Source organism: Fragaria vesca, unplaced genomic scaffold (genome assembly GCF_000184155.1).
Source record: "Fragaria vesca subsp. vesca unplaced genomic scaffold, FraVesHawaii_1.0 scf0513040, whole genome shotgun sequence".
Classification (NCBI taxonomy): Eukaryota; Viridiplantae; Streptophyta; class Magnoliopsida; order Rosales; family Rosaceae; genus Fragaria; species Fragaria vesca.
Window position 1 is genome coordinate 23,108 of NW_004443434.1, and position 27,606 is coordinate 50,713.

The 27,606-nt window shown below is 37.7% G+C and overlaps 5 protein-coding genes across 5 annotated transcripts in view; all 5 read left to right on the forward strand.

Annotated features, from left to right (window-relative positions):
• Positions 1-7,270: 7,270 nt before the first annotated feature.
• Positions 7,271-12,195, forward strand: LOC101311150 (beta-amyrin synthase-like). Its single transcript, XM_004309715.1, has 16 exons — positions 7,271-7,477; positions 7,838-8,023; positions 8,548-8,637; positions 8,779-8,982; positions 9,084-9,168; positions 9,339-9,505; positions 9,599-9,790; positions 9,883-9,996; positions 10,085-10,204; positions 10,329-10,451; positions 10,535-10,633; positions 10,806-10,862; positions 10,944-11,134; positions 11,533-11,710; positions 11,799-11,963; positions 12,076-12,195. Exons 1-16 carry the CDS (start codon positions 7,271-7,273, stop codon positions 12,193-12,195), a joined length of 2,298 nt encoding a protein of 765 aa, XP_004309763.1.
• A 1,083-nt stretch (positions 12,196-13,278) lies between these two features.
• LOC101308043 (glutamyl-tRNA(Gln) amidotransferase subunit A, chloroplastic/mitochondrial-like) lies at positions 13,279-17,801 on the forward strand. Its single transcript, XM_004309704.1, has 10 exons — positions 13,279-13,812; positions 14,292-14,603; positions 14,971-15,150; positions 15,274-15,368; positions 15,754-15,829; positions 16,005-16,082; positions 16,398-16,491; positions 16,583-16,632; positions 17,302-17,415; positions 17,515-17,801. Exons 1-10 carry the CDS (start codon positions 13,279-13,281, stop codon positions 17,608-17,610), a joined length of 1,629 nt encoding a protein of 542 aa, XP_004309752.1. The 3' UTR covers positions 17,611-17,801.
• A 288-nt stretch (positions 17,802-18,089) lies between these two features.
• LOC101308339 lies at positions 18,090-20,996 on the forward strand. Its single transcript, XM_004309705.1, has 9 exons — positions 18,090-18,292; positions 18,931-19,168; positions 19,255-19,392; positions 19,566-19,644; positions 19,875-19,949; positions 20,100-20,166; positions 20,471-20,521; positions 20,598-20,662; positions 20,730-20,996. Exons 2-9 carry the CDS (start codon positions 18,977-18,979, stop codon positions 20,777-20,779), a joined length of 717 nt encoding a protein of 238 aa, XP_004309753.1. The 5' UTR covers positions 18,090-18,292; positions 18,931-18,976; the 3' UTR covers positions 20,780-20,996.
• Positions 20,997-22,308: 1,312 nt separating this feature from the next.
• LOC101308632 lies at positions 22,309-22,957 on the forward strand. The gene has a single exon (XM_004309706.1). It carries the CDS (start codon positions 22,335-22,337, stop codon positions 22,794-22,796), a length of 462 nt encoding a protein of 153 aa, XP_004309754.1. The 5' UTR covers positions 22,309-22,334; the 3' UTR covers positions 22,797-22,957.
• A 2,109-nt stretch (positions 22,958-25,066) lies between these two features.
• The window catches only part of LOC101311723 (wall-associated receptor kinase-like 10-like), a 7,761-nt gene continuing 5,221 nt past the window's right edge, over positions 25,067-27,606 (forward strand). The window contains exon 1 of the mRNA XM_004309716.1: positions 25,067-25,410. Within this exon, the coding sequence (XP_004309764.1) occupies positions 25,067-25,410 (344 nt within the window). The remainder of the gene's footprint in view (positions 25,411-27,606) is intronic.

Here is a 27,606-nt window from a genome sequence, read left to right on the forward strand (position 1 = left end):
TATGTTGTTGGTTTTCTATTGAGACATCATTAATTTCTTCCTTATTCTAGCTTCAGTCGACATTTATATGTTGTATGTAATCCATTAATACGACATATTTTTCTGAAACCTTCCAGATTCAGCTTCTTCCAGACGACATAAGATATGTCGTCTGAACAGATATCAGACGACGGTGGAAAACTGTCGTCTGAGGTCAATCACACGACACAGCCTCAGACGACATAAAAAAAACTGTCAGACGACAGACCTGGACTGTCGTCTGATGAATATTTTGGCATAGTGAGTGCTACAAATAAACACTGATCTTTGTTTGTTCGTGTCTAATTAAGTAGCTATGGTGTTTCCTTCAATATTGATGAAGTGACAACAAATTAATGTTGTTCATCGTAATTATTCAACATTAATTGTAGATTTGTAGATGCTCTCATCTCAACTAACCTAAATACTCTCGCATAGAACTACATACTCTCGCATGATCCTTTAGTTTTCCAGAGCTTTGGTCGATATGCTTGATGATAATTAAGCCTCTTCGTTTGAAACACGTACATAGATATAATTTGAATACTAGCTTAGCAAATGAAGTATTGTCTTGTTGAACTACGTACCAATATAAGAATAGTGCATCGCGATATCAAGATCGACGAGCAATGTGTTGCTGGATAAGATCTCAGATTTTGGCTTCGCAAATTAAGCTTAATGAAGATGGCAACACCCACATTAGCACTTGGATATTGCTGTACCCATGCAAGTTATTTACCATTAATTAATTCTTTGATCTCTTTATGTATGTCTATCCATGTTTTAATCTTTTTAAGTTGTTGTTTTAGACATTTTTTTACAAAAAGTAAGACAGGGGTGTGTGGATTGTGAAAATGGGTGTGTAAATTTCAGCCCCCTTATAGATACGGTGAGCTAGGTTAAATATTGATCAAGTATTCAAGTAGGGCCTTACTGCTTGAAAGGATTCATGGGTTTATTGAAAATGAAAATGCATAACAGATTAACAGAGAAAGTAAAAACGCAGAGGCTCAAATGATAATGAACAGTGTATCTCTTGCCATCTTTTGTTAACATTACTTACTCAGAAGTTCCGCAGCAAAGAAAAGTTAATTCGGTAGACACAGATAACTGTGAGTTTCAACTCCAAATTCGATCTATAAGGACAATAATTGCGGAGGAGGACCATTTTTCATATCGATAATTATTAAGTACGTAAGTAATTTTCTTTGTACTTCATTGTTAAACTACGGTAGGTCATCGTATAGGGTTATATCAGAAGAAAACTTGGAATGAATTTTTCCTGGTAAGTTTGGGATTGGATATCACTATTCTTCAATGTTTTCAGAGTACAGAACCAATTCGACAAGAGTTTCATGACTTTGATCCATCTGTATTAATGATATTATGTATTGTACGTGCAGTAGCAGAATCCTAGCTATATACAGTTGCTGATGGATATGCCAGATTAATAACCGAGTTAAATGGGAAATGGTTGCTAGCTAGTAAAATGGTTATATTCTGAAAAATTTTCTGCCCCATATTGATATGAAAAATATTCAAAATATTGAACTAGCTATAGAGGATGGTACCGTGAGAAAACGTTTTCTGATCTGAAACCCAAACTCATATAACTTTCACCATATTCATCCAAAATATGGTTGGATGCTCCAAGTCGCGTTGATGCAAGTGTTGAATAGAAATGCTCACTGAAAGCATGCAATACCGATGCAGTTTCTTAGAGTGCTTTATAGCTCACTGCTGTTGTTGACGTAGATGAATGCATTGTCATCAATATTTGTCGTTGAAACTTTGGACTGATACACTAAATCAAGATTTACATATAAAAAAAATGTGAAAAAAAATGTAAATGACTCGAAAGTCTTGACCTCACCTGTTTTACACCGATTGAACCCTCTTGTAGCACAAATAATGCTTGGCTATTGAACCATTTATATATAGTACTGGCTGTACTGCTCGATAATTTTCGGTTGAACAATTATCTTCAGGTAATCAGGTTGTTTCTTAAAAATGCTCTAAAAATGATGTTTTATTTTTTTGATAAGAATGATGTTACGTACAACAATTATCTGTAACATCATATTCACTGCAAAAAAAGTGGGCAAAGCCCACGTTTGATTTGTGAGATTATATCAATAGTGGGATGAAAATGGCACGAAAGTGTTTTCGTGGTGGTTGATCTCACAGTTCCCACATATCAGCCTAAACGTGAGTAACCTATAGTTTTAAATTAATTTTGTATACTTGCTTTTGTCAGATCTGTACTGTTCTTCTGCAATTCTACTGACTATCGAAAAAAACTACCAATGATTTACTCTCATGAAAGAGAAAACGAGCAACTATTTACGGATTTATCATTATTTTTGGTTCCTTGGTATTTAAACTACTTATTAGTTATCGATCAAATTTCAGTTTACAAATACATCATTTACATATTATTCTATATATTTAAGGACAAAAATTAACAAATTAGGATAAACTAACGTCCATATGTTATCTGTCATTACATATTTTACCAAACTACCATTCATTACATATTCTACTGCTACTATAGACGTGCTATTTCTGTGTCGACCGGAGACGTGTTGTTGCCATGTCAACTGCAGACGTGCTATTATCGTGTCGACGAGAGACGTGCTACTGCTGTGTCATTTTACATAAATTTATTTGAAAAAATAGGTATTTTAGTCATTTTGTTTATAAAAGTCTAAATCAGATATAGTACTAATAGCCTGGACTTATGTCCTAATTTATAAAGAAAATATTAAAAGTAGATTTTTTGTGTTTTTAAATTTAGTAACATGTTATTATGTAATTTTCTCTTTATTTATCTCTTCTCTTCCGGTTCAGTTTCCAACCACTTTAAGAGAATTTGTAGAATACAAACCTAATATCCCAATTGGAGCCCTAAAATCCTCACCCCTAAGTTTTGCAGATCTCAGCCATGGCGTCTGTATACCACACATATACTGAACTAATTACTTCCTTTTTCTTCGTTTTCAGCAAAAAGAAGAAATAGATCGACACTTTTTTCAGATTGAAGGGGCTTGCCTTAACTTCTTCAGCCACCGACTTCACTGCTAACGAGTAACCCCAAACTGGCCGGTTATCTCTCTCTCTCTCTCTCTCTCTCTCTCTCTCTCTCATCAATCAATAGATTCAATACAAGGTAGCTTAAAGCCCCAGCCATTTATAATAAGTTTAAGTTCCTTTAAGCGTTAGTTTCTGATTACTTATGGACAACATATGCACTTTGTACATGGGTTTCCATAGTCTTACATGGGGAATTGGGGATTACAATACAGATTAAGCCAACCTTGTAATTGAACTATCATTTGGCTGTAAGAATTTAGTACGATATGATTCAAGATTTCTCAGGATTTTTATTACTTTCATTTCTCTGTTACCATCTCTTTTGCTCAAATTGTAGTTGTGTCTGTATTTTTAGATGAGAATCATGGCTAACAAGTGTTCTGAACCCGTTAGTGCTTTCCTTTGCCATTTTAGATATTGTAACATGGTGTATCATCCAAATAAAATTAGTCAATTGTTGTCATTCAATACCTAACACAAACTAGTTTTGTGTTTGAAATTAACTTGTTTCGAATATGACACCAAGTTTCAGTGTGCAGGGACCTTCAAGGTAAGCCATATACAGATGCTACAAGCCTTGAATAACTGTATGTGGTTGTTATTAACTTGTTCCCTTTGACGGTAGGTAACGATTTACTCTTTATCATCGTCATTTTTGTGTCATAGTAGCGGAACACTTGATTGGAATAAATAATGTGGTAATTTAAAATTTTGGGTAATGGGATGTGTTAAACTCCTTCAAGTTTGGATTTGTGAGACATGGCTGGCATAGGTTCGTATCTAATTTGGTCATGTTAGATGTATTTATATGTATATATTCAATTGTTTAATAGTTGATTATTGTACAGAGGCTGGATGCTTAACCAAATGAATTGTTCAATTGTTATAGTCATTTTATGTATGATGCTCATTTGCCTTACACATTGCTTTCAGTCCCACTATAATTGTGCAGCATGAGTTGCAGCAATCTGAGTCACTGGGCAATTTTGAATATGAAGAACTACCAGGAGAAGATTAAATTTGCCTGAAGAACTTGTTAATATATTTACCAGTAAGGAGCCGTAAACTTCCTATATTTACCATTTCATATTAGCTTCTTGACTTCCTTGCTTAGAATATGTTTATGGGAATAAACTGAGAATTTTCTACTATTGATTAGGTGGGAGTTATGAGTTGAATGCCAATTATTTGAATAACTTTTTTCTTTGTCTGTAGACTCTTGTTATATAGATATATTGTTTTGGAGAGGAATATATATATAGTTGTTCATGAAACATCATACGCATTAATCTATAGTTAGTTATGTAGTGTTGAATTGTCTACAGTGACAGATAGAGAAGATTGATTGCTAGTTGCATATTTCATGTACACTACAGGTCTACAGCTAAATTTTCCTTTCAGTTTAATGGGTTTTTTTTTTTTTTGCTGCACAGAAGCTATAGAGAAATTGAAATTTAGGTAGTTTTCCTTTCGATATAGGTTAGGGATCGATAAATTACCTTTTAATTTTTTACAATGTTAATAAATTTGAAGCTTAATTAATTGTTGTTTTCTGATTACCGTGGGCACTCTACTCTGCTCAGGGCTTTCCACAGTCTGGAATTGGATTTGCAACATTGATCGATTATGGGAAGCTTGTAACTAAACGTCATTTGGCTATAGGAGGTGAGTAAGACCTGATTCTTGGTTACTATGTAAGATATTTGACACACTACTTTCTGTAATTTGCCAAAGTGCAGTTGTTATTGTGTTTTGTTTTAGATGACAATCATGGCAAAGAGAAGTGTGCTGTACCCTTCAGTGGTTTACTATACTTCTAGTCTCCTTGAGCAATTGTAATTGTTAGTTCTCGGAAATTTTAGACTTCATTGGTTTTAGTAGTTTTGTTGTATTAACACCTTGTCAATGTGAACCACAATATAACTACATGTTAGGCACATTTGTTGTATTATGGATGTTATGCAGGTTTTGTCATGTACATTAATTTCTTTATATCCTTTGGATCAATTGGTTATGTTTTATATTACCAGCTTTTTATTATACATTGGTATCAACATTTACTTATGCAAATCTATTGTGACCATTAGCTTTATAGTTCTTATGTGAAACAGCTTAGTCATACTACTCTTCAAATTCTTTTACGTGGAAGTTATTTAAAAAGTAAATTGTTGTATGTGCAGGCCAATATTGAAGATGTTAATGTTACAAATAATAAGATAAAGGTTGCAAAACTAGCAAAAAGTAGCTAAAAGAGGTTGATTAATAAGCATGTTGTTGTACTTGTGTTGATTTCTCAGACTCCTGGTTTAAGTATGAAATTTTGAATTCACAATGTCCAATTTAACTGCTTGTAACATGGAAGTATTTTGCAATATGCAGACATAGAATTATGTTAGTGCAGAGTTCTAGTTGTCTTCTTAATGGAGCATGAGTTGTCTCTTTGTTAATAATAAATGAACATTACTTGGCCCCTTTACTGTAAGCTAATAGGACTCAGTACGGCCAAATTGAGAACATACATGGTAACCCGCTTGTTTATGTTAAAAGATAAGTGGGTATGAATTACTTGTTTGTTGCAAGAATTATGTTCTTACTGTGATTGGCTGAATTTGAGATATGCTATCCAACTAATTGATGACAACTAAGTGTGTACTAGGCTGTTATTCTGTTACAAAATTATACATTCAGTTTGAGCTATACGTTTCTGTAAGCAGGATATTGATTTGCTTTGCTTTTGAGGTACTATGTTTGACTTATAAATTTCCTTAAACTTGTAAGGTGTGGGCAGCGGAATTCTCTGCGTATTTGAAGAAATGCAGCTCTTCAGTAAGCTGAGAACTGTGGAGGCGTACTTATCTTATCAAACCTCCAACAACAGAAGAGTTGTTCTTAGTTAATCCAAGTTCCTTATGGGGATACTAGTCAGGTTATTACATGTTATTTTCAAATGTAATCTTTCTTTTCTGTAGCTGTCTGTAATTAATTTTGGTGCATATTGGTGTTCTTCTGTGGTACTGGGAAGTTGCTTTTAGTTGAATCAATATCGATTTTTTTTTTTTATTTAAATTAGTTTTGATGAAGCCACGAAACTAAAAACAACTGTGAGTGAAATATAATATTTTAGATTTTGTCACGATTGTTAAACAATAGTGAGATCATCTGATAGCTTTTCTTATGGTAGGTCCCAAATGGGGGCCCATGTGAGATGTCCAATGAAAGTCTTGCATTTGAGATAAACCCACCAATACCACGGCAGTAAACACTTTCCGAATTAATGTTGCTGCAGTGCGGGGAAACGAGTTAGTCACAATTAACTGGGGGTATTAGGGTCAATGCCATATTATCTGTTTTGTATACAAATTTGCTCCCATTTTATTTTTTCATTTTCATTATCACTCATCCAGATGCATAACATGTGTCTATTTTTATTTAACTCATCTAACTATGGTTAAGAATTAATATGAATCTAGAATTAATTAATTTATTTTAGATTTGTGAGGTTGGCCATTTAGGGTTTTAAAGTTTAGGGTTTTAGGGTTTTTTAGGGATTAGGGATAGGGTTTGGGTTTAGGGTTTAGAGTTTAGAGTTTTGGGTTTTGGGGTTTTTACTTAACTATGTCTAATCATGATTAAAAATATGCCCTAACCCCTAAACCTTAAAACCCTAAAATCCTAACCCCTAACCCCTAAATTTAAATCCCTAAAGCCGAAATGCCCAACCTCATAAATTTAAATTAAATAAATTAATTTTAGATTCATATTAATTGTTAACCATGGTTAGATGAGTTAAAAGAAAATGGACACATGTTATGCATCTAGGGGTGGGTGAGGATGAAAGTGAATAAATAAGGTGGAGAGCAAATTTGTATCAAAAAAATATGACCATCACCCATTTTTCTCTTTCGTGGGCATTGACCCTAATACCCACAGTTAAATGTGACCAACCCGTTTCCCCAACTGTAGCAACATTAATTCGGAACGTGCCCTTTACTGCCGTGGGTATTGGCAGGTTTAACTGTAGGATATGAGCCGGATTGGGGTCATGGGATGTGAGGCGTCTTTATATAAAGGACTAGGTCACTAGGCCATTAAGCTAACTACATACGAGTGCCTCAATTCATCTATTGAAGCTAACAATAATATAGCAGCATTCCATAATATGTGGAAGCTGAAGGTTTCAGAAGGTGAGAAAGATTCCTCGGGTTACCTTTACAGCACAAACAATTTCGTTGGAAGGCAAACATGGGAGTTTGATCCCGACGCAGGAACTGCTGAAGAGCGAGCTGAGGTTGAAGCGGCTCGTCTGCATTTCCACAACAACCGCCATGAGGTTAAGCCCAGTGGTGACCTTCTCTGGAGAATGCAGGTACTTGATACAAAGGGATATATGACCATCCTTACTTTATGTCCATCTTCTCCATGAAGAATCATCGGTATTGGTGTACATATGGCTGTGTAGAAACCAAGTCGCTGAGTTATTTAACCACCTAGCTATCTAGCTTGTACCGAAATGTTCTTTTAGTTAGTCACTGAATTTCCCCTAATGAAAGCACACTGAAAGCTTCATTGTGTGCTTCGAAATTCAACCTAACATTTGCTTGGTTTCATTAATAATCCTCACGAGTATATTAGGGTTTAACCAAAATGATGTTTAATTTTGTATTTCGTCTGAATTAAAATAAAATAAAATAAATATTGATTTTCTTACTTATTGGGTAAACTACAGTTCCTAAGGGAGAAGAAATTCAAACAGACAATTCCTCCAGTAAAAGTTGAAGATGGCGAGGTTATCACACATGAAAAAACCACGGATGCTCTGAGAAGGTCTGTCCACTTCTTGTCAGCCTTGCAGGCAAGCGATGGCCATTGGCCTGCGGAAAATGCCGGCCCTTTGTTTTTCCTTCCTCCTTTGGTCAGTTCTTTGCTTCTCTATAGGATCACTATAGCTATAATTTACAGCCATCAATAGTTCAATACCATTGTAAACTAATTTTGTGGATAAAGAGAAACGTACAAGTGTGTGCTGCGTGGAACCCCATCGTCTTTACCCTAGCTTGAAACCTAGAACAAACTGGGGAATATTAGTGAATCAATTAAGAAATACAAGGATCTCGAAAAAAGAAGAAGTTATGATTAATTGATTAATAAGTATCATATTGACCAATCAGGCATTAGCATTACATCCGTAATATACAAATGATTGATAATTTTCTTCAAAAAAATGATTGATGATTGATGATTGATTTTACGTAAAACTTACGTTAATAGACAGATGTTCTGCTAACTTTTTTATGTGTACAACAAATAGGAGGTTTCATAATACGAAGTATTTCATTTCTGTAATTTTTTCACTTTTTACTTTTAACGCTATGTTATAAGTTTAAAACTACTAACCTGGATATGCATGTTAGTTTACTTTCTACCCTAAATTTTCAGGTCATGGTTATGCACATTACGGGGCATCTTAAGAGTGTATTCTCCGAGGAGCATCGTAAAGAAATTCTGCGTTACATATACTATCATCAGGTCCATATATATAGTCTTAATTTGATATTAATTTTCTGGCGCACATTTGTCTAATAATATGTATTTCTGCATACTTCGATCTACCAGTGCATAAAGAATGTGAGCCATTCATGTATTGATGTATACTTTGCGGCATATCAGAATGAAGATGGTGGTTGGGGACTACATATCGAAGGTCGAAAAAGCACCATGTTCAGCACAGCTCTCAGCTACATTTTTATGCGTATTCTCGGAGAAGGACCTGATGATGGTGGCCAAGACAATGCTTGTCCAAGAGCAAGAAAGTGGATTCTTGATCATGGTGGTGTCACACACATACCCTCTTGGGGAAAGACTTGGCTTTCGGTAAGGATCATGAATTAATGCAGCTAGTTGCAATATAGAGGTTCCAAATGCTACGCTTACAGTGAGATCCACAAAAACGATTTTAATTGTATTTCTTGTAGATACTTGGTTTGTTTGATTGGTCTGGAAGCAACCCTATGCCCCCAGAGTTTTGGATTCTTCCTTCATTTTTTCCAATGCATCCAGGTAATTAGCACCGTCGTCGACCTTGCTGTCCCTTAAGTCATTTCTTTCCATTTTCCATTTTGAACTGTTATAAGAATTACTCATTTCCCTCAAGTCATTACTCATTTATATGTATTGTTGTTTTTAGTTTTAAACTTTGATTCTCTATTCACTTCATTATACAAATGCAGCAAAAATTTGGTGCTATTGTAGGATGACTTACATGCCAATGTCATACCTATATGGAAAAAGATTTGTTGGCCCAATAACACCTCTGATTATTCAATTGAGAGAAGAACTTTTTACTCAACCATACGGTGAAATCAACTGGAAGAAAGCACGTCATCTATGTGCCAAGGTGAGTATTTCAACTTGATTTACTTCAAATTCATGTCATAAATCAGTTTACATCCAGGAGCTGAATCACATGATTACACTAATTCAATTGCAGGAGGATATCTACTACCCTCATCCTTGGATACAGGATCTCCTTTGGGATAGCCTCTACATTTTCACAGAGCCTCTTCTTACTCGTTGGCCCTTCAACAAGCTGATCAGAGAAAAGGCTCTTCAAGTGACGATGAGCCATATCCATTACGAAGATGAGAACAGTCGATACATTACCATGGGGTGTGTCGAAAAGGTAATCTTTTCTTTGGTATGTTGGATATCACAAATTATCCAAGTCCTAACTCATTTCTTATCCTACTGGTATTTGCACAACTCGATAAATAGGTGTTATGTATGCTCGCCTGTTGGGTTGAAGATCCAAATGGGGACTATTTCAAGAAGCATCTCGCGAGGATCCGAGATTATTTATGGGTTGCTGAAGATGGGATGAAGATGCAAGTTAGTACACAACAAGATACAACATTTATGATAGTTTTTTTCTCTTAATGTTTTTCAACATTGAAATTGTACTAATGTTGTGATGCAGGGTTTTGGCAGTCAGCAGTGGGATACTAGTTTGGCTATTCAAGCTTTGCTTGCTAGTAATCTCACGGATGAAATCGGACCGACGCTTGCTAGAGGACATGACTACATAAAGGAATCTCAGGTTTTCATATCTAGTTCTAATTATGTGACTTTGTCATGTTTTTTTACTATAAATGTTAGTCTAGTTATATGTTCAGACTTCAGAGTTCAGACTAGCTAATTATGCATGCACTAAAATTTTGAAGGTCAAGGAGAACCCATCTGGGGACTTCAAAAGCATGTACCGCCACATTTCTAAAGGATCGTGGACTTTCTCCGATCAAGATCATGGATGGCAAATTTCTGATGGCACTGCAGAAGGTTTAAAGGTAAATGCTTCAAGTCAATTATTCTAATCCACCAAAAAATGTCGGTTATTAATTCATGTTTCTCACCATAGTCACTTCCACAGTGTTGCCTTCTATTGTCGATGATGCCATCGGAGATAGTTGGTGAAAAAATGGAACCCGAGTGCTTGTATGATTCTGTCAATCTTCTACTTTCCCTACAGGTGATATAACATAGAAAGTTACTAATGATTCTTTCACCCAGCTACAAGAGTTGTTTACATTCAAAATTTTATTCAACTTTCAGTAGTTTTGACTACTACATTCAGCTCGAACGTAGGTTTATTATGTCTTTACTCATAAGAAAATACTCAACTACTTTACGTATCACTGCAGAGCATGAATGGTGGTTTTCCACCCTGGGAACCAGCAAGGGGAGCAGAGTGGTTAGAAGTAAGAATTCTAACAAATGAGTTGATCATGTAGAAATCTGTCAATGTGTTGACATATTCTAAATCGTTTTCATTTCCTCAGCTGTTAAATCCAGCAGAATTCTTGGCTGACATTATGATTGAGCATGAACATGGTGAGTGCACTTCATCTGTAATCCAGGCGTTAGTTATGTTTAAGAAGCTACACCCTGAGCACAGGAAGGAAGAGATTGAAGATTCCATCTCCATTGCTTTACACTACCTTGAAAATATACAAATGTCGGATGGTTCATGGTATGTTCTTTTCTAAGCAATCAATTTATGATATGAAATGTTGGTTTTACATAGTATAAGAGACGTGTATAAGCAGGGACCAAACCTGTTATACTCAGTCTAGTCTTGTATGAGTAGTGTACGTATGACAGTTACTTCCATCAAAAAATTGCCATGCTAACTGTTTTCCAAACTTGTATATATCTAAATCAAATTTGTCTTAATAACTTCATTACTTTGAATATCAAATGTAAACACGTTAATGAAATGGACTATGATATATGATTTAATCTTGTCTGCAACCTCAGTTTGATATTTGAACTCAATACCAGTTATATATATTGATGTTCAGTTTGATCCAATGTTTTTTTCTTGAGATATCTAACATTTATATAAAACTCTTACGAACATTTGAATAGGTATCGAGATTGGGGAGTTTGCTTCACATACGGTACCTGGTTTGCGCTAAGCGGATTGGCAGCTGCTGGGAAGACTTTTAGCACTTGTGCAGCCATGCGCAATGGGGTTAGCTTTTTGCTTAAGGTCCAGAGAGAGAATGGTGGTTGGGGAGAGAGCTATCTTTCATGCCCACAAGAGGTAAGTAACTCGGGCTTTGAGTTTCTTAATTCAACCTTTAACCAAGATATATATGTAACTTAATATTTCTCTGACTTGGGTGATACAGACGTACGTTCATCTCGAAGGAAACCGATCCAATCTAGTACAGACTGCTTGGGCTATGATGGGTCTCATTAGTGCAGGTCAGGCAGAAAGAGACCCGGCACCTCTTCATCGTGCTGCAAAGTTTATAATCAATTCTCAACTGGAAAATGGTGATTTTCCCCAGCAGGTATATGTCTTTCTTTGCCTAACAAAACTTGCATCAATTTAGTATGTTAATTGTATGTAGTACTTGAAATTTTTGTAACTAACTAGTAAACACTGAATAATTAATATGGCAGGAAATCACCGGAGTCTTCAAGAAGAACTGCATGATGCATTTTGCAGCATATAGAAACATATACCCAATGTGGGCTCTTGCAGAATATCGCAATCGGGTTCCCTTGCCTTCCGAGGGCTGAATTGCTCACCATGTTATGTAGCTCATCAAAATAAAGGACCATATAAGAATGAGAATGACAAGGTAAAGAATGAGAATTATAAAGGAAAAGCTTCTAAGATAACTAAAATTGAGAAGATCTATATGAAAGGTTGGGATAGCAGAAGTTGGGAGGTTCTTGATCCATATTCGTAAAGAAGGAAGAAACTGTCCTCCAGCGGTCAATGAAAATTCATATATCTAGCCGGATATTATAACTTTGTATGACACACTCTGTTGTTAATATCTAAATAAAATATATATCGTTGCGTATCTCACATGATCATTTATCATTTATGTGTATAATAATTTTTACAAAGTGTAGCGTAGTTTGGAAAATTCTATGATACCTACCCATATGTGATATTTACATTTACAAATGTGACAACATATTTGTAGTCAAAGTGGTAATACTGAGTCGTATTGTTTGTAATCTTGTTCCAATAATTGTAATTACAAAATGTAAAACCATTTTATAACTTTTTGAACAAATTGTTTTCATAGTTGTAATTTTATTTAACTTGATGTAAATAGTGTAAATAAATTTGGTAAATTTGTTCTCAATGTTGTAATTTGATTCATAACATTGTAATTTTTGTTCAAGTACATGTAAAATAAAAGTAGGATATACATCCCAGTACCATAGCTTGTCTCGCGTAGTTTTACATGAGATTCCTTTTTTTTTTTCTTAAATAAGTCCCCAATAGGGCTTAGTTGATCCACGATTTATGTTTCATTTTTCGTTTTCTTTTCTTTTCCAATCGTGATGTATGGATCTTAGTTGATCGATCATGTTTATGAATTAACGAGATTGTGTAAAAGTTCTATTTGCTTCTGCCACTCACTCTGTGAGTCTCTTCCTGTGTGCGTATGACAACATTTTTGGCAAAATAACATGTTTTGTCATCAGCAACTTACGTAGGGGTAGGGGTAGGGCTAGGGGAGGAGTAAGATGTGAATCGCATGTTCAAATGCCCAAACCCGAAGCTCTATGCACCCGACCCGAACCCAAATGTATATAGTGAATGGTCTCTCTCACATTCTGTTGCTCACCTTGGAGTTGAAAATGCTATCCACACTCCAACCACCGCGCTCACTCTCCCACTTCCGCCGCCGCCCCACCTCCCTTAAACCCCTCTCCTCCTTATCCTCACAGCCCGTCACCCACTCCACCCTCACAGACCAATCCCATTCACCCTCCCAAATCCTCTCCACCCGCGACTCCCTCCTCTCCCGCCAAATCACCGCCGCCGAGCTCGCCGAGTCCTTCCTCGCCCGCCTCCGCCGCACCGAGCCCCACCTCCGCTCCTTCCTCCACGTCTCCGACGCCGCCGTCCTCGCCCAGGCCCGCGACCTCGACGAGAAGCTTCGCCGGAATGAGGAGGTGGGCCCCCTGGCCGGGGTGCTCGTGGCCGTGAAGGACAACATATGCACGGCGGAGATGCCGTCCACGGCGGGGTCGAGGGTTTTGGAGGGGTACACGCCGCCGTATGATGCCACTGCTGTGAGGAAGATTAAGGAGCTGGGTGGGATTGTGGTGGGCAAGACCAATTTGGATGAGTTTGGGATGGGCAGCACCACCGAAGGCTCCGCCTTTCAGGTTTTGGCTCTTCTGGGTCACCTTTAATTTGTCTATTTACTTGTGGGTTATGTCAAAGTTTCGTTCTTTTCGATTATATTGAAATGAAAAGTAGATGTAGTTTAATACTGAAGAAGCTAGTAGACTACTAGGAGTAGTGTTAGTGATTCATGCGCATTCTGAATGTGAATTGCCCCTTTTTGTTTTGAGCATTAATAAGCTTTCGTGCGCTGTGTAGATTTTCGTTATTTTTGTTAAACTTGATGGAAAGGAAAATGTAGGATTAAGTTCTGGAGAAAGAATTGAAAATGTGGTTCAATAGGGGAGAATTTGGTTTAATGTTCAAGTGAAATGTAGAGTGTGAGTGATCCTTTTTTCTTGTGGGTACTGAAAAAGCTTGGTTTTATTGACACTCAGAAAATGGGGTAGGGGGAGTTTGTTCTTTATGTTGTGGTAACTGGAGTTGGTTTACTCAGGTGGTGCATCTGTTGGTTCATTAGGTGACTGCAAACCCATGGGACACGACACGGGTGCCAGGAGGGTCATCAGGAGGCTCGGCTGCAGCGGTATCTGCTAGGCAGAGTATGGTTTCGTTGGGAAGTGATACTGGTGGAAGTGTGAGGCAGCCGGCATCGTTTTGCGGTGTTGTAGGGTTGAAGCCCACGTATGGGCGTGTTTCGAGGTTTGGACTTATGGCGTATGCGTCATCACTTGATGTTATTGGCTGCTTTGGAACATCTGTTGCTGATGCTGGGATTCTTCTTCATGCAATTTCTGGTCATGACAGGCTTGATGCCACCAGCAGCAAGCGTGTAAGTGTTTATATAAGTATGATGTTATGTCTAGTGTACCACTAAGGTCAAATTGTCTGCAAACTTGATTGGCATGAATCATGATCTGATTCCATACCATAATATTGCGGTAACCATGAAAACGTGCTTCAACTGTTATACTCGAGAAACCTCTCCAGGGCTCTAACAGTACCATGGTTACCAATGTTGACTTCACTATGCATAACCATAGCAGTATAAGCCAAACTTATCTTGTCATTATTCAGCCTGAGGATTCTGCAAAATTTAATATAACAAAATTGTTGGTTTGCACTTAGAATGTACAGACTAAAGACCACTTTTCCAGATATGTTTGCTTGACATGTAGGCGCTTTCTTTTTTCTTTCAGGAGGTTCCTGATCTTGCACCTCACTTTATTTCCACTAGTTCGCTACAGTCGAAACCTCTGAAAGGATTAAAAATTGGTCTGATTCGTGAAACTCTCGATGATGGTGTTGATATTGGAGTAACTTCTGCAATTCGTACTGCTGCACTGCATCTTGAAGAATTAGGATGCTCCGTAACAGAGGTTTGCCTTCTATTATTTTTTCTTTTCATTTTAACCGCTCTTACTTCTCTGTCCCATCCCAAAGTTTCATTTATACCCCTCTTTGGTTTATTAATTGTATCTTCCTGAACCATTTACACGCAGGTCTCACTACCATCTTTCTCACTTGGATTGCCAGCCTACTATGTTATTGCTTCATCCGAGTCATCTTCGAATTTATCACGTTATGACGGTCTCAGGTAAAATGCTAAAACTGGTATTTGTGGTAATTTTGCCCTGTGCAAAGGTTTTGTGTTAAGTACTTATTGATACTTTTAAGTTTTCATTTGGGAATTATAAAAGATTGATTATATTTCTACATGACTCTAATTGTACACAAGTCTCCCTCATTTTATGTTTAAGACTTTATTGACCACAAAGAAAAAAAAAAAAGTAAATGACTTTTGATTTATGATGCCCATGTGATTAAGCTACTAATCATCTAGTTGAAATGACCCAAGTGTCTGTGAGAGACAGTTGTGTGTGTAGAAGCTTGTTTAGATTTGGGATGACACAGATTTGCATGTTCTGATACCTCATAGGTGGTATATTATCCTGATCCATTATCTTTGTATCAATATCCAGGTATGGAAACCAAGTTGCTGCTGATGAGCTGAACTCTCAGTACATGGATTCCCGAGCCAAGGGATTTGGATCTGAGGTACTTGATGTATAATGGCTAGTTAAAATTGTTGGGTTTTGAAATTTCAATTCATGAGCAGCATTTCCTCAGTGCTCTTGGTCTAGTTAAAACCTGGACTTAGGACATTGCAATTTTAATTAGACTCGTATAGGCTAGTGTGTAGTGAGCTGATTTAATGCTTTTGCTATTACAGGTCAAAAGGAGAATTCTTACTGGAACATATGCCCTTTCAGCTGGTTATTATGATGCATATTATAAACGAGCCCAGCAGGTATGTCGAACATGCTAAATCTTTGTTTCTAATAGAAAGTGTGTTGGTGCTCCATTAGTTTTACCGCTGATAATATAATATTAAAGAAACCAACAAGGAGTTTATAGCAATCTATACAGAGTATTGCATAAAATATCCGGTTTCTAGAATTTGGAATAACGTATTCAGCAAAGCCAATCTAATAGTTCATTCTTTTCGGGACAAAACTACAATTAGTTTGTTCTTGATTACCTCACGGAGATTGTGATGTTATAAAAGGTGATCCTCTGCTTTATTCTGATCATGAAGGAAGTAATGATTGTGATAGTGATTTAGGTGAGGACTATAATCCGGAAAAGCTTCAAGGCGGCACTGGATGAACATGACATTTTAATCTCACCTGCTGCTCCGTCTGCTGCTTATAAGATTGGTATGCTAACCTCTGACAATACTCTTCTACTTGTTGAAGTTGCATACTTTTCACAGTTTTCAGTAAAGCACATTTTGGTTGATCTTTCCAGGTGAAAAGAAAAATGATCCATTAGCTATGTACGCGGGAGACATAATGACGGTGAGCCTCTGAGTACCCAATTCCGAAATTCTCTTTATGCTACGCTTGTGTGTTTGTACTCGGAGTTCTATGATGGTTGAATCACTATAATTAGACATGTAGAAAACACACCATGCTCATGCTCATCAGTATTCAGTCCAACTCATCTAAGCCTAAATATTTGTAGATCAGCTTTCTTGTCCATCATTTTAATGCTAGAACAGGAATTTGCACATGTACACTGTGTTATAGTATGTTGAACAAGCAGAACAACGGTTCAGTTGTATCAAAGAACTAACTGTGAAAGGATAGTTCCTTTTATTACTTTTTACTAGTGTGATTATGTTAGCTGTAGTGTCAGGTTGTTGGTGATGTCTGGCTAGTAGTATGCATATTCATTTATATTCAATTGCCATCAATACCACCATTTCTAAGATATATACTTCAACCTGTGACCCCAACTTATGTTGGTTTTGAGCAAAGAGTACATAATTAAGACTCGCACTATTGTTTGATTCTCTAATGAGAACTTAAAACTGATCCACGATCTCATCCTAGGGATGCAGTGAACACTCAGTAATACTTGTGGCTCTATATAACATGCACACTTATCCTTCTTCAACACTTGATTGCCTGTCAATGCTAAGATGACTATACAGCTGACCTGCTTCCACTTAATTCTATCTACAGGTTAATGTTAACTTGGCAGGTCTACCTGCATTGGTTCTGCCATGTGGATTTGCCCAAGGGGGGTCAGCAGGCCTTCCAGTTGGTCTTCAAATGATCGGTGCAGCATTTGATGAGGTACTGCATTTTTACCTACAGCACCTGACCTTGTTTTTTCCACTTATTATTTAGTAAAAATGATAAATAAATTCAAACCCTCCCTATCTACTTTGGCAGGAAAAGTTGCTTAGAGTGGGTCACATTTTTGAGCAGACCCTTCAGAATTGCAGATTTGTTCCTCCATTGATAGCAGATGAAGACATATCATTCTAGCAACCAATTGATTGTTGGATGTGCTTATTAAGAAGATATTTTGTAACATTGTAATCTATCAAAAAAGAATTAGTAGGTTAGATTGAGCAACATTAGATTACAAATCTGTTTCTACTTTCCGATTCGAGTCTGGAAGGTGCTTTAGGTCAACAAACAATTGGATAGAGGAACCGCAGCAATTTATGTTCTCTAATTTTTGTGATTCGTAGGCTTCCATTGTCACGCTTACATCACTTGAATTTCCCCAAAGTAAATCGTGAATTGTTCTACTCAAACTTGAAACTTTCATTTTCATTCATCAACTCATGAAGATATTCATTTACATCAAGGGTCTCAGTTTCTTTAATATTAATTTTCCTAAAAAGATGAGAATTTTTACGAGAAAATTTTACCGCTTTGCCGCAGTAAAAATAAAAGTGACGTGATGGTAATAATCCTCCAGGAGAGAATAATCAAAAAGATCCGCCAGAGCTTAACTTGGTACCCCCAGCGCACGTTAGCACGAGACACCCAGGATCTTTATAACATAAGCAAAAACCAAGCAGACCTCATGCTTTCATATATACTTGTTCATATTTACCCAAAAAGGAAAATTATTTTTCATTTTTAAAAATTAAAAATTAAAATCCAGTAAAAGCATCTCACCTCCGTCAACCACTCTCTTCCCGTCTCCGATCACTCGGTGAGTACCCGGAATCTTAATTTCCGTTTTACTTCTCGTATTCTTCTTTTTAATTTCGGGGCAACATTCGAGCTTTATGAATTTCTTGAAGATGTAGCTGGACATGTTGGGTTGGATTGGATCAGGGATTTGCATTTTGATGAATCTGAAATTTGTTGTTTTGTTTAGTGAGATTGATATTGAAAGGTTGACCCTTTTGCTGAATTTGGATGTGGGTTTGTGTTCTATGAACTGATAGGGATCTTTCTTTGTTTTGTTGTTCTGTGTGATTGCTTGCTGAGAAAGTTCATGGATTTATATGTTAAGTTTTGTTATATCAGTGTTCATGAGTTATGTGACTTTAGGTTGACCATTGATGATCATGATCAAGTTTTGGAGCTTTTTTTTTTTATCATGGAAACAGTTAAATTAAGAATCAATTATCTGTTTCATGTCATATTGGATTGAAAGAGAGTAATATCTGGGGTAGAGAAAACCGGGGTTAAATGTTTTTTGGAGCTTTTAAGGCTTGTTTTGCCTGATACAGAGCCTACTTCGTTGAATTTAGAGAAGTTGGATGTGTCTTTGTCGCTATGGAGTATGTTGATTACTTTGAATGAAGTTATCTGATGATTGATCGGAGTATGTTGTATGTTTAGGTAACAGCCTTGGGGGGCATAGGCCAAGAAGAAGTGATCAGGTAGCATGGATGAGGAATTTTTTAGACCGAATGGGAAGGGAATAGCACCTCCATCTTTGGTTGATCTGTGCATTCATGTGGCGATAGATAATATAAGGTACCTAGGGGATGTTGGTGAAACGGATTTTGATTTTCTTGAGCAAATCTTGCCACATAGTACAAAAGACCAGTTGATGCATATCGAGAAGAGTACGAAAGTAAGTTGTTCAGTCTTCATTTCCTGGAATGTTTTTGCTATGCTCTAGCAGTAATTCTGATATGATTGTTGAGCTGTTATTTGTAGGGTAGGGATTTGAGTCCAGTAACTGATAAGTTGTGGAGGAAGTTCTATGAGAAGGACTTTGGTATTGAGAGGACTAATCTGGTGATTGAAAGGATGAAGAAGAAGAAAGTCAATTTCAGATGGTTACAATTGTATCAGGTGGGTTTTTCTTCATTTTGCGTCAGCCAAATTTGTTTCTTTTAGTTTCCCTAAAACGTTGCTAAACTATTGAGAATAAAACCTTATTTTGGGTACTTGATGCAGAATGTGTAGATCTATTTAATGCTTCCATGAGAAATTTCTATAACTATTTAACTGGGGTTTATTTTCAGGCCAAATTGAGGGAAGTGGATGAGGCTGAAAATGAAGCAGCTGACCGGTTGAAGAATTCATATAAAAAAGAAGTTGCACGTATGTTTCCTTCATCATATTCTAGCAAGCAAGGAACATTATGTTAATTTGTTGAATTACTCTCTCTAGCTTTGTGGTTAAGCCTTGCATAATTCACAACTTTTTAGGTTCAAAGGCTGGTGTAGTGGTAGTTTAATTGCATTGTTGCTCTTATCTGAAGTGTTACAGAAAAATAACAAAGATCAAAGAAGGAAAAAAAAAAGAACTTCTGAACTATTCATATTTTGTAGGGAAACAAAGTCGGCAAGTTCGTATCTGTGAAAAGGTCCCACCATCGAGCAATAAAAGAAGTTGGGGTGGAGGAGGTATTTTTTCTGTTCTATTATTGTTGGATCTTGATCTATCATCCTATTGATTTTATCCTCATCAGCCGCTCAAACACTAATACATTAAATAGGGTACAGAATGATGTTTTTTTCCTTGCTAATTGATATGATTCTGGTTAATCTTTGCAGGAAACTATAATGTTTCTAATACAAAGAGCAACTTGCTGAAGAAAGCAAAATTAGACTATCTTAAAAGGTAATATGTCATACGTTCATACAACATGTTTGTAGGTATCATTTGTTTGGTAACCAGGGTCAAGGCTCTGATTAGGATGATTCTCTTCGGTAAAACATGAGATTGGTTACAAAAAAGTGAACTCCTTAAACTTGACCTCATTTACCAAAAAATGATACCCAAAACATGTTGCAGCAGAAAAGGTCTCTATACATAGGGATTATCAAACTTTTCTGATGATTTTCTTGAAGCCTTTATGCTCAATCACAAATTATGGTTTTACATTCCAGAAATTAACCTTTTTTTGGCACTTCCATTTGAGCAGTCCTGAGGTGAGAAATGCTGCAGTTATGAGGAGAACTGCGATCCAGAGGAGGTAAACTTGATTCATTATATTTGCGCAATTCAACTAAGGTGCATCCCTCTCACATTATCTACCCTGTATTGAACAGTGCCCCTCCCATGAAGAAGTCAAACGGGTTTTCTGGGAACCAACTGGGTTCCTCTTCTAATCAGAGTAAGCCCATTGAGAGGACATTCAAACCAAAGAAGATGCCATTCTAAATGTTCTTGTATGTGTGAAGGGAACATTGTCAAACCAAATGCTCAGTTGACCTCTGCAGCACATCGTTGATTGAAGCATCCATTTCCAGAAAATCTTGGTGGTGGCTTCAAATTCTCGGCCTTGGGGACATTCTGGCTGCCCACAGTTTTACTATTTCTCCTTTTCAATAATGATCATTTTTGTTCATTTTTTTCTTTTTCACTGGGTCATCCTCCTTGTGTGGTTTTGTCTCACAGCAGTATCAGTAACAATGTTAAGCTCTTCATATTTATGTTCAAATTTCAGCATATTCTGTTGTCAACGAGATTAGATTTCCAGTGGCTGACCCCTCTTTACTTTCAAAATATACTGGACATCTTCAATCTAAGCCAGCTTTGTATCCTGCATCAAGAGTATCAAAGTGATCAAATCATTTTTAGTTTTCTTGTTAACCTTCAGACTTCAGTCACCTATCCTGCATCACATTGTCCTCCATTTCTGTACGAACAAGTCACCAGTATCATACTCGGTCGAAAACAACATTCTGTTTGACATGGAGATTTAACTGGTCTGACATGTATTTCCTAGAACTCAACATCATTACTATACCCTAGACTAGTAGGGGTTTTCCTCAACACTTACAAGCGTTTACCTAGAGTCGGTAGGTATCGACCTAAATTTACTCGTATCACTGATTCACACATGCCACCATCTAAATCCTCCTCCAATAGATTGAACAAATATGAAGGCTCAATCTAGCTTTTTCTTCCACCAGTAAAAAAGATTGAGATCTAACAGGCATTATGTACAAAGATCTAGAGCATAAAATTCATTTTGTAAGTTACTTACAAAATGGTCTGCCGGACAAATAATAGAGACGACCTCGTGAAACATGGTATGAAAGCAATACATATGGACGGATCGACTGAGCCGGTCAATTATAGAGTAAACCAGACATATATGGACTGAGTGTAAAGCATGCATGAATGAATGCATGATCGAAGCACTACTTATGGTTGTAGCTTTTAGGTACGTGTGGTTTTACCTTTTAGGCACGTAAGTAGCTCGATCAAGTTACTCAAGTCAACGACAAATGCTTTGTTCTTTTGCGAAAATTTTATACGCATCAAGGTGTAAGTGAACCGAGCACTTATATGCAATTTCAGCTTTTTATTTGATCAAACTATCCACGTGACACTATCATGTATATATGCGAACACCATTAACAAAATTGAAACCTAAAAAGCTTATCCAAGTGTTTCAAACATAGGATGTGACAACCCGAAGTCGAAGAAGGTATCGGATTAAAAATGTAAATGACAGAGCAAGAAATTGATTCATTCTATCTTCGCTTCCGTTCTCTTGCCGGCATATGTTCATAAACACATAAAATACAATGTACACAAAAATACATGTTGATAAATGATAATCTCTAAGATTTTAGTCAGCTGCATTTCTTCAATATTCTAATCAATGGGAAAACCGGAAAGCCAAGTGCATGAATTAATTAATCTTTGCACTAAATATATAACATGAACCATTGTACAGCACCAACCACCTTAGCCCTTAAGCTCTTAGCATATATATATATTAGTCTCCAGTATCTGAAAATCAAGGCCATACTTGCTTAAACCGCATCACAGAAATGGCCCTAGTAGTGGAAGACAAGCGTGCAGGTGCTGTGATCGTGCATGGAGCTCAAGAGTGCTACCAACAATCCATTGATCTCTTGCAAGAGATGGGGTTTCCTAAAGGTGTTTTTCCCCTGAAAGACCTAGTGGAGTGTGGAAGGGTGAAGGAAACTGGGTTTGTGTGGATGAAGCAGAAGGCGCCGTACGAGCATTACTTTGTTGGGTCGAACACGAGAGCGAGCTATGAAACTGAGGTGACTGCGTATGTGGAGAAGGGGAGGATGAAGAAGATGACTGGGATCAAGAGCAAGCTGGTGTTTCTTTGGGTGCCTATTACTGAGATGATCATGGAGGAGCCATCAACCAAGAAGATCACTTTCAAGACTCCGATGGGGATCGGGAGGTCTTTTCCGGTCACGGCTTTCATGACCGAGGAGGAGAAGCAGAAGTATATGGAGAATGGTAACGAAGAGTAAAGTTGGGGGATCGATGTCTAGTATTGTATTGTGGTAAAACTTGGGTTAATTCCGACTTCGAGTTTTCATGATTGATGATTCTGTCTAACAAATTTCAATCGGCGGTCTATGCAGACATATTATGTTAGATTTTCATACTTTATGAATTTATGATCCTAAGAATGTTATTTTCGAGTTCAAAAATTGTACAGCGCACCTTTTTTTCTGTTTGACAAGTTGAGGATTAGTCGCCAATTTGTTCATTAGTACTCCAATTATAGAAAAGTATAATATGGCAGAATGAATAATTGTATTCAACTATGAGATATATATACAAAGCACCTAGTCTACATTGTCTGGTTTTTTCTACAAGTTAGGATACCAGTAAGGCAAGACATCTATCACAACTACAACTGAATCAAAAGATTGATTCTCATTATCCTACGGTATCACACTACTTAATACAATATTCTTGCATATCAAGATAATATCTATACAAATCTACAAGATATACTTTTCAACACTCCCCTCAAGTTGGAGAGTGTATATCAATAACTCCAAACTTGCACATGAGCTGTCTAAACTTTTCTCTGCCCAAAGCTTTTGTAAAAACATCTGCCAATTGTTGTGAAGAAATCACAAATCGAGTAATAACTTCACCTTTCACAATTTTGTCCTGAATAAAATGACAATCCATTTCAATATGTCGAGTTCTCTCATGAAACACAGGATTTTTAGCAATGTGCAAAGCAGCTTGATTATCACAATGTAAAACAGCAGGACTTGTAACAGGCATATGCATATCTGCAAATAAATTAATAACGTAGCCAAGTAAGCTCACAGCAAGTACCTGTCATTGCTCTGTACTCAACTTCTGCACTTGATAAAGATATAGTCTTCTGCCTCTTGGTCCTCCATGAAATTAAAGAATTTCCCAGAAATACACAATAGCCCGTAGTAGAGCGGTGGGTAATAGGACAACCTGCCCAATCAGAATCGCAGAAAGCCTTCAGATTTAAAGAGTTATTGGCATGGAGAAGTAAACCTTGACCAGGAGAAGACTTCAGGTAACGAACAACTTGAAGAGTAGCAGTCATATGTTGTAAGCGAGGTTCATGCATAAACCGGCTAAGAATATGTACTGAGTATGTGATGTCGGGTCTAGTAATGGTCAAATAAATCAGCCGACCAACCAGGCGCCGATATGAAGCAGGGTCTTTGAGTAATTCTCCTTTATTTGAAAGCTTGGATTCTTCCATGGGAAACTCAACCGGCTTAGCACCCAAGTAGCCACTATCCTTGATAATTTCCAAGCTAGGTATATTTACGTTGGGATATGTAAATCCCTTTCTTGGAACGAGCTACGTACTTCAATGCCAAGGAAAAATTTCAGATCAGCAAAATCCTTGTTGCGAAAACGAGTATGGAGGAATTGCTTCAGAGCATTAATAGACTCCATATTGTTTCCTGTTATCAGAATGTCATCCACATAGATTAATAAAACAGTGAGAGATGTACCATGCTTGCGGACAAACAAAGAATAGTCGGCCTTGGACTGAGAGAAACCAGCAGCAAGAATAACCTCGGTGAACTTAGAAAACCATTGACGAGAGGCCTGTTTTAGTCCATACAACGACTTGTGAAGGCGACACACTAAATTCTCCCCCTGTCGCCGAAGACCAGGAGGAGGGGACATGTAAATCTCCTCTAGTAAATCACCATTCAAGAAAGCATTATTAACATCTAATTGATGTAAAGACCAGTTCAGACTAGCAGCAACAACAAGAAGGCATCGGACAGTGATCATTTTTGCAATAGGGGAAAAAGTATAATGGTAATCGATACCGGCAGTTTGAGAGAAGCCCCGAGAACCAAGCCTGGCCTTATAGCGCTCCACTGAACCATCAGCCTTACGCTTGATTCGATACACCCATTTACAACTAATAGGCCGCTTCCAAGGAGGTAAAGGAACCAGACTCCATGTCTGATTATCAACAAGAGCTTGAAGCTCAGAATTCATAGCCTCTTGCCATTTCGGATCAGCTGCAGCAATTTCATAAGAGGTCGGTTCCTCATCCTGACTAACATTAGCAATATAACGAAGATATGTAGGAGAATACCGATTGTAGGATATGTAGTGACAAAGAGAATATTTCGTACCTGGTGTAGAACAAGACAAGGCCGAGGACAATTGGTGTGGTGGCAGAACCACCTGCGAGCAAACGTAGCCTCTGAGGCGAACATTGGCTTCCCGAGAACGCTGAGAACGACGAAGTGGCTCAGCGGGAACAATGGGAAGAGAGTCAGGAATAGCAGAATCAATTGATGGATGCTCAGGTGGAGGAAGAGAAGACGACGCCGGCGGAGGAAGAGAGGACGCCGACGAAGGAAGAGATGACGACGCCGGCGGAGGAAGAGAGGAAGACGTTGGCGCTGGAACCCGAAGACGGCGAACACAGGTTTTAATGGTGGAGGGCAGCGGTGGACTGGGTGGTGAAGAGGACGATGGTGGATTTGGTGGAGGGGCCAAGGCGGCGAGTTGGGTGGTGGAGGGGGCGGCGGATTGGGTGGTGAAGGCAGTGGCGGATTGGGCTCTGGAGATGTCGTTGAAGTTGGGAAATGAGAGGAAGAAGACGTGCTCTGTGTTGAAAAGGATGGATTGAATAAGAAAGGGTCAAAGTCAAAAGGAAGAGGAATGGGCTTGGCCTGTGGAGTGGGCTCAACGGGTTTGGCAGTAGGTGCTGAATGATGAAAAGTGTCTTCAAGAAAAATCACATCCCGATTCGTAAAGATCCTTTTGGTCTCAATATTGTACAATTTGTAAGCCTTTTGACCCATAGGATATCCAACAAAGATGCATTTATGTGCACGAGGAGCGAATTTTGCTGATGGATTGACAGATTTTGCAAAGGCAACACAACCAAAAACACGCATACGAGAATAATCAGGAGGCTTGTTGTAAAGTATTTCGAATGGAGTTTTCTTGTTGAGTAACATAGTGGGAAGACGGTTAATGGTGTAGACAGCGGTGAGAACACATTCACTCCAAAAAGAAATAGGTAGATGAGATTGAAAACGAAGAGCATGAGCTATTTCAAGAATGTGTCTATGTTTGCGCTCGACAACACCATTTTGTTGGGGTGTATAGACACAAGAATGTTGGAAAATTACTCCTTATTCGAGAAAAAAATTTGGTAAAGAAAGGAACTCAGCACCATTGTCAGAACGAAATTGTTGGATTTTGGTGTTAAACTGAGTAGCAACATAACTGAAAAATTAACGAAGTATTGTTTGTGTCTCACTTTTATGACGCATCAAGAATACCCACGTAAAACGGGAAAAATCATCAACAAAAGTTAGAAAATAATTAGCACCAGAATGAGAGAGTGTTTTATAACGACCCCAAATATCACAATGAATAAGGGAAAAACACTTGGAGGTTGAAATTGAACTAGGGAAAAAAGGTTGACGAGTTTGTTTTGCCAATGGACAAACGTCACATTTATGACTAGAATCAAAAGAAAAATTTAGCTTACTATTGGCTAAATATTGTAGACGAGTAGAAGAAAAGGGTGCCCCAAACGACGGTGCCAAAGATCAGAGGAATTCATGAGATTACAAGTGAAGTGGGAAGAAGGAGAAGTAGAAGCCAACACCACAAGGTAATAGAGGTCACCACATCGCTTACCCGCACCAATCCTCGTCCTCGTAGCCGAGTCCTGTAAAATACACCAAGATGGAAAAAAAAAGTCACTGAACAATGTAAATCATCAATTGTCTTGCCAACAGACATAAGATCTACTTTAAAGCTCGGCACACAGAGAACATTATTTAATTGGAATGAATCATTAAGCCGAATGGAACCGGTCATAGAAGTTCCGGCCGTGGCTCCACTAGGTAAAGAAACTGGTGCCAGAGAAGGATTCTGATCAATATTCATCAACAATTTTGAAGAAGTAATGTGATGAGTTGCTCCGCTATCAATAATCCAACGATTAGGAGCGACTGGTAACAAATTTGATGAAGAATGCGGTAAACCTGTACAGTTTGCTTGAGACGAAAAAACACGCTTACTTTTTACCAATGCCATAATATGTAAGCATTGTTCAACGGTAAGATGAGGAGCAATTGCTTGAAGTTTCTGAATGATAGAATGAACTGAAGCCATGATAAACAAAAGAGAAATCACAACTTCTCAAAGAAACACCGACTACTCAGAAATATTATGATAATTTAGGTCCAAGAGCATTGCGCTCTGATACCATATAGAAAAGTATAATATGGCAGAATGAATAATTGTCTTCAACTGTGAGATATATATACAAAGCACCTAGTCTACATCGTCTGGTTCTTCCTACAAGTTAGGATACCAATAAGGCAAGACATCTATCACAACTACAACTGAATCAAAAGATTGATTCCCACTTGTAACACCTTGACCCAGATTAACGGATGATAAATCCGAGATTAGGGTGTCACGAAATGGTTTAGAAACATCAATTACGTCTTACCGCGATTAAGAAGATCAAATATTGTAGTTGGATTTTCATGAGATTTAAACACAACCCCAAAAGACATAAACCCAGATGAAATCATAAATACCCGAAACGAGGAGCTGGAGCTTCCAGCCTTCCCACCCGGCCCCTCTCCCCTCCTTCCGATCCCTTTTCTGCCTAAAAAGATTGAGAAAGTTGGTGGAGGGTGATAAGATCAGGGAGGTCGTTGTCTTCCTCTAACTCCTTCTCAGAGAAGAAAAGAAAATCGGAGAAAGCAAGAGAGATAGAGAGAGAGACTGAGAGAGTTATAGAGAGGAAGAGAGTTCCCCCCCCCC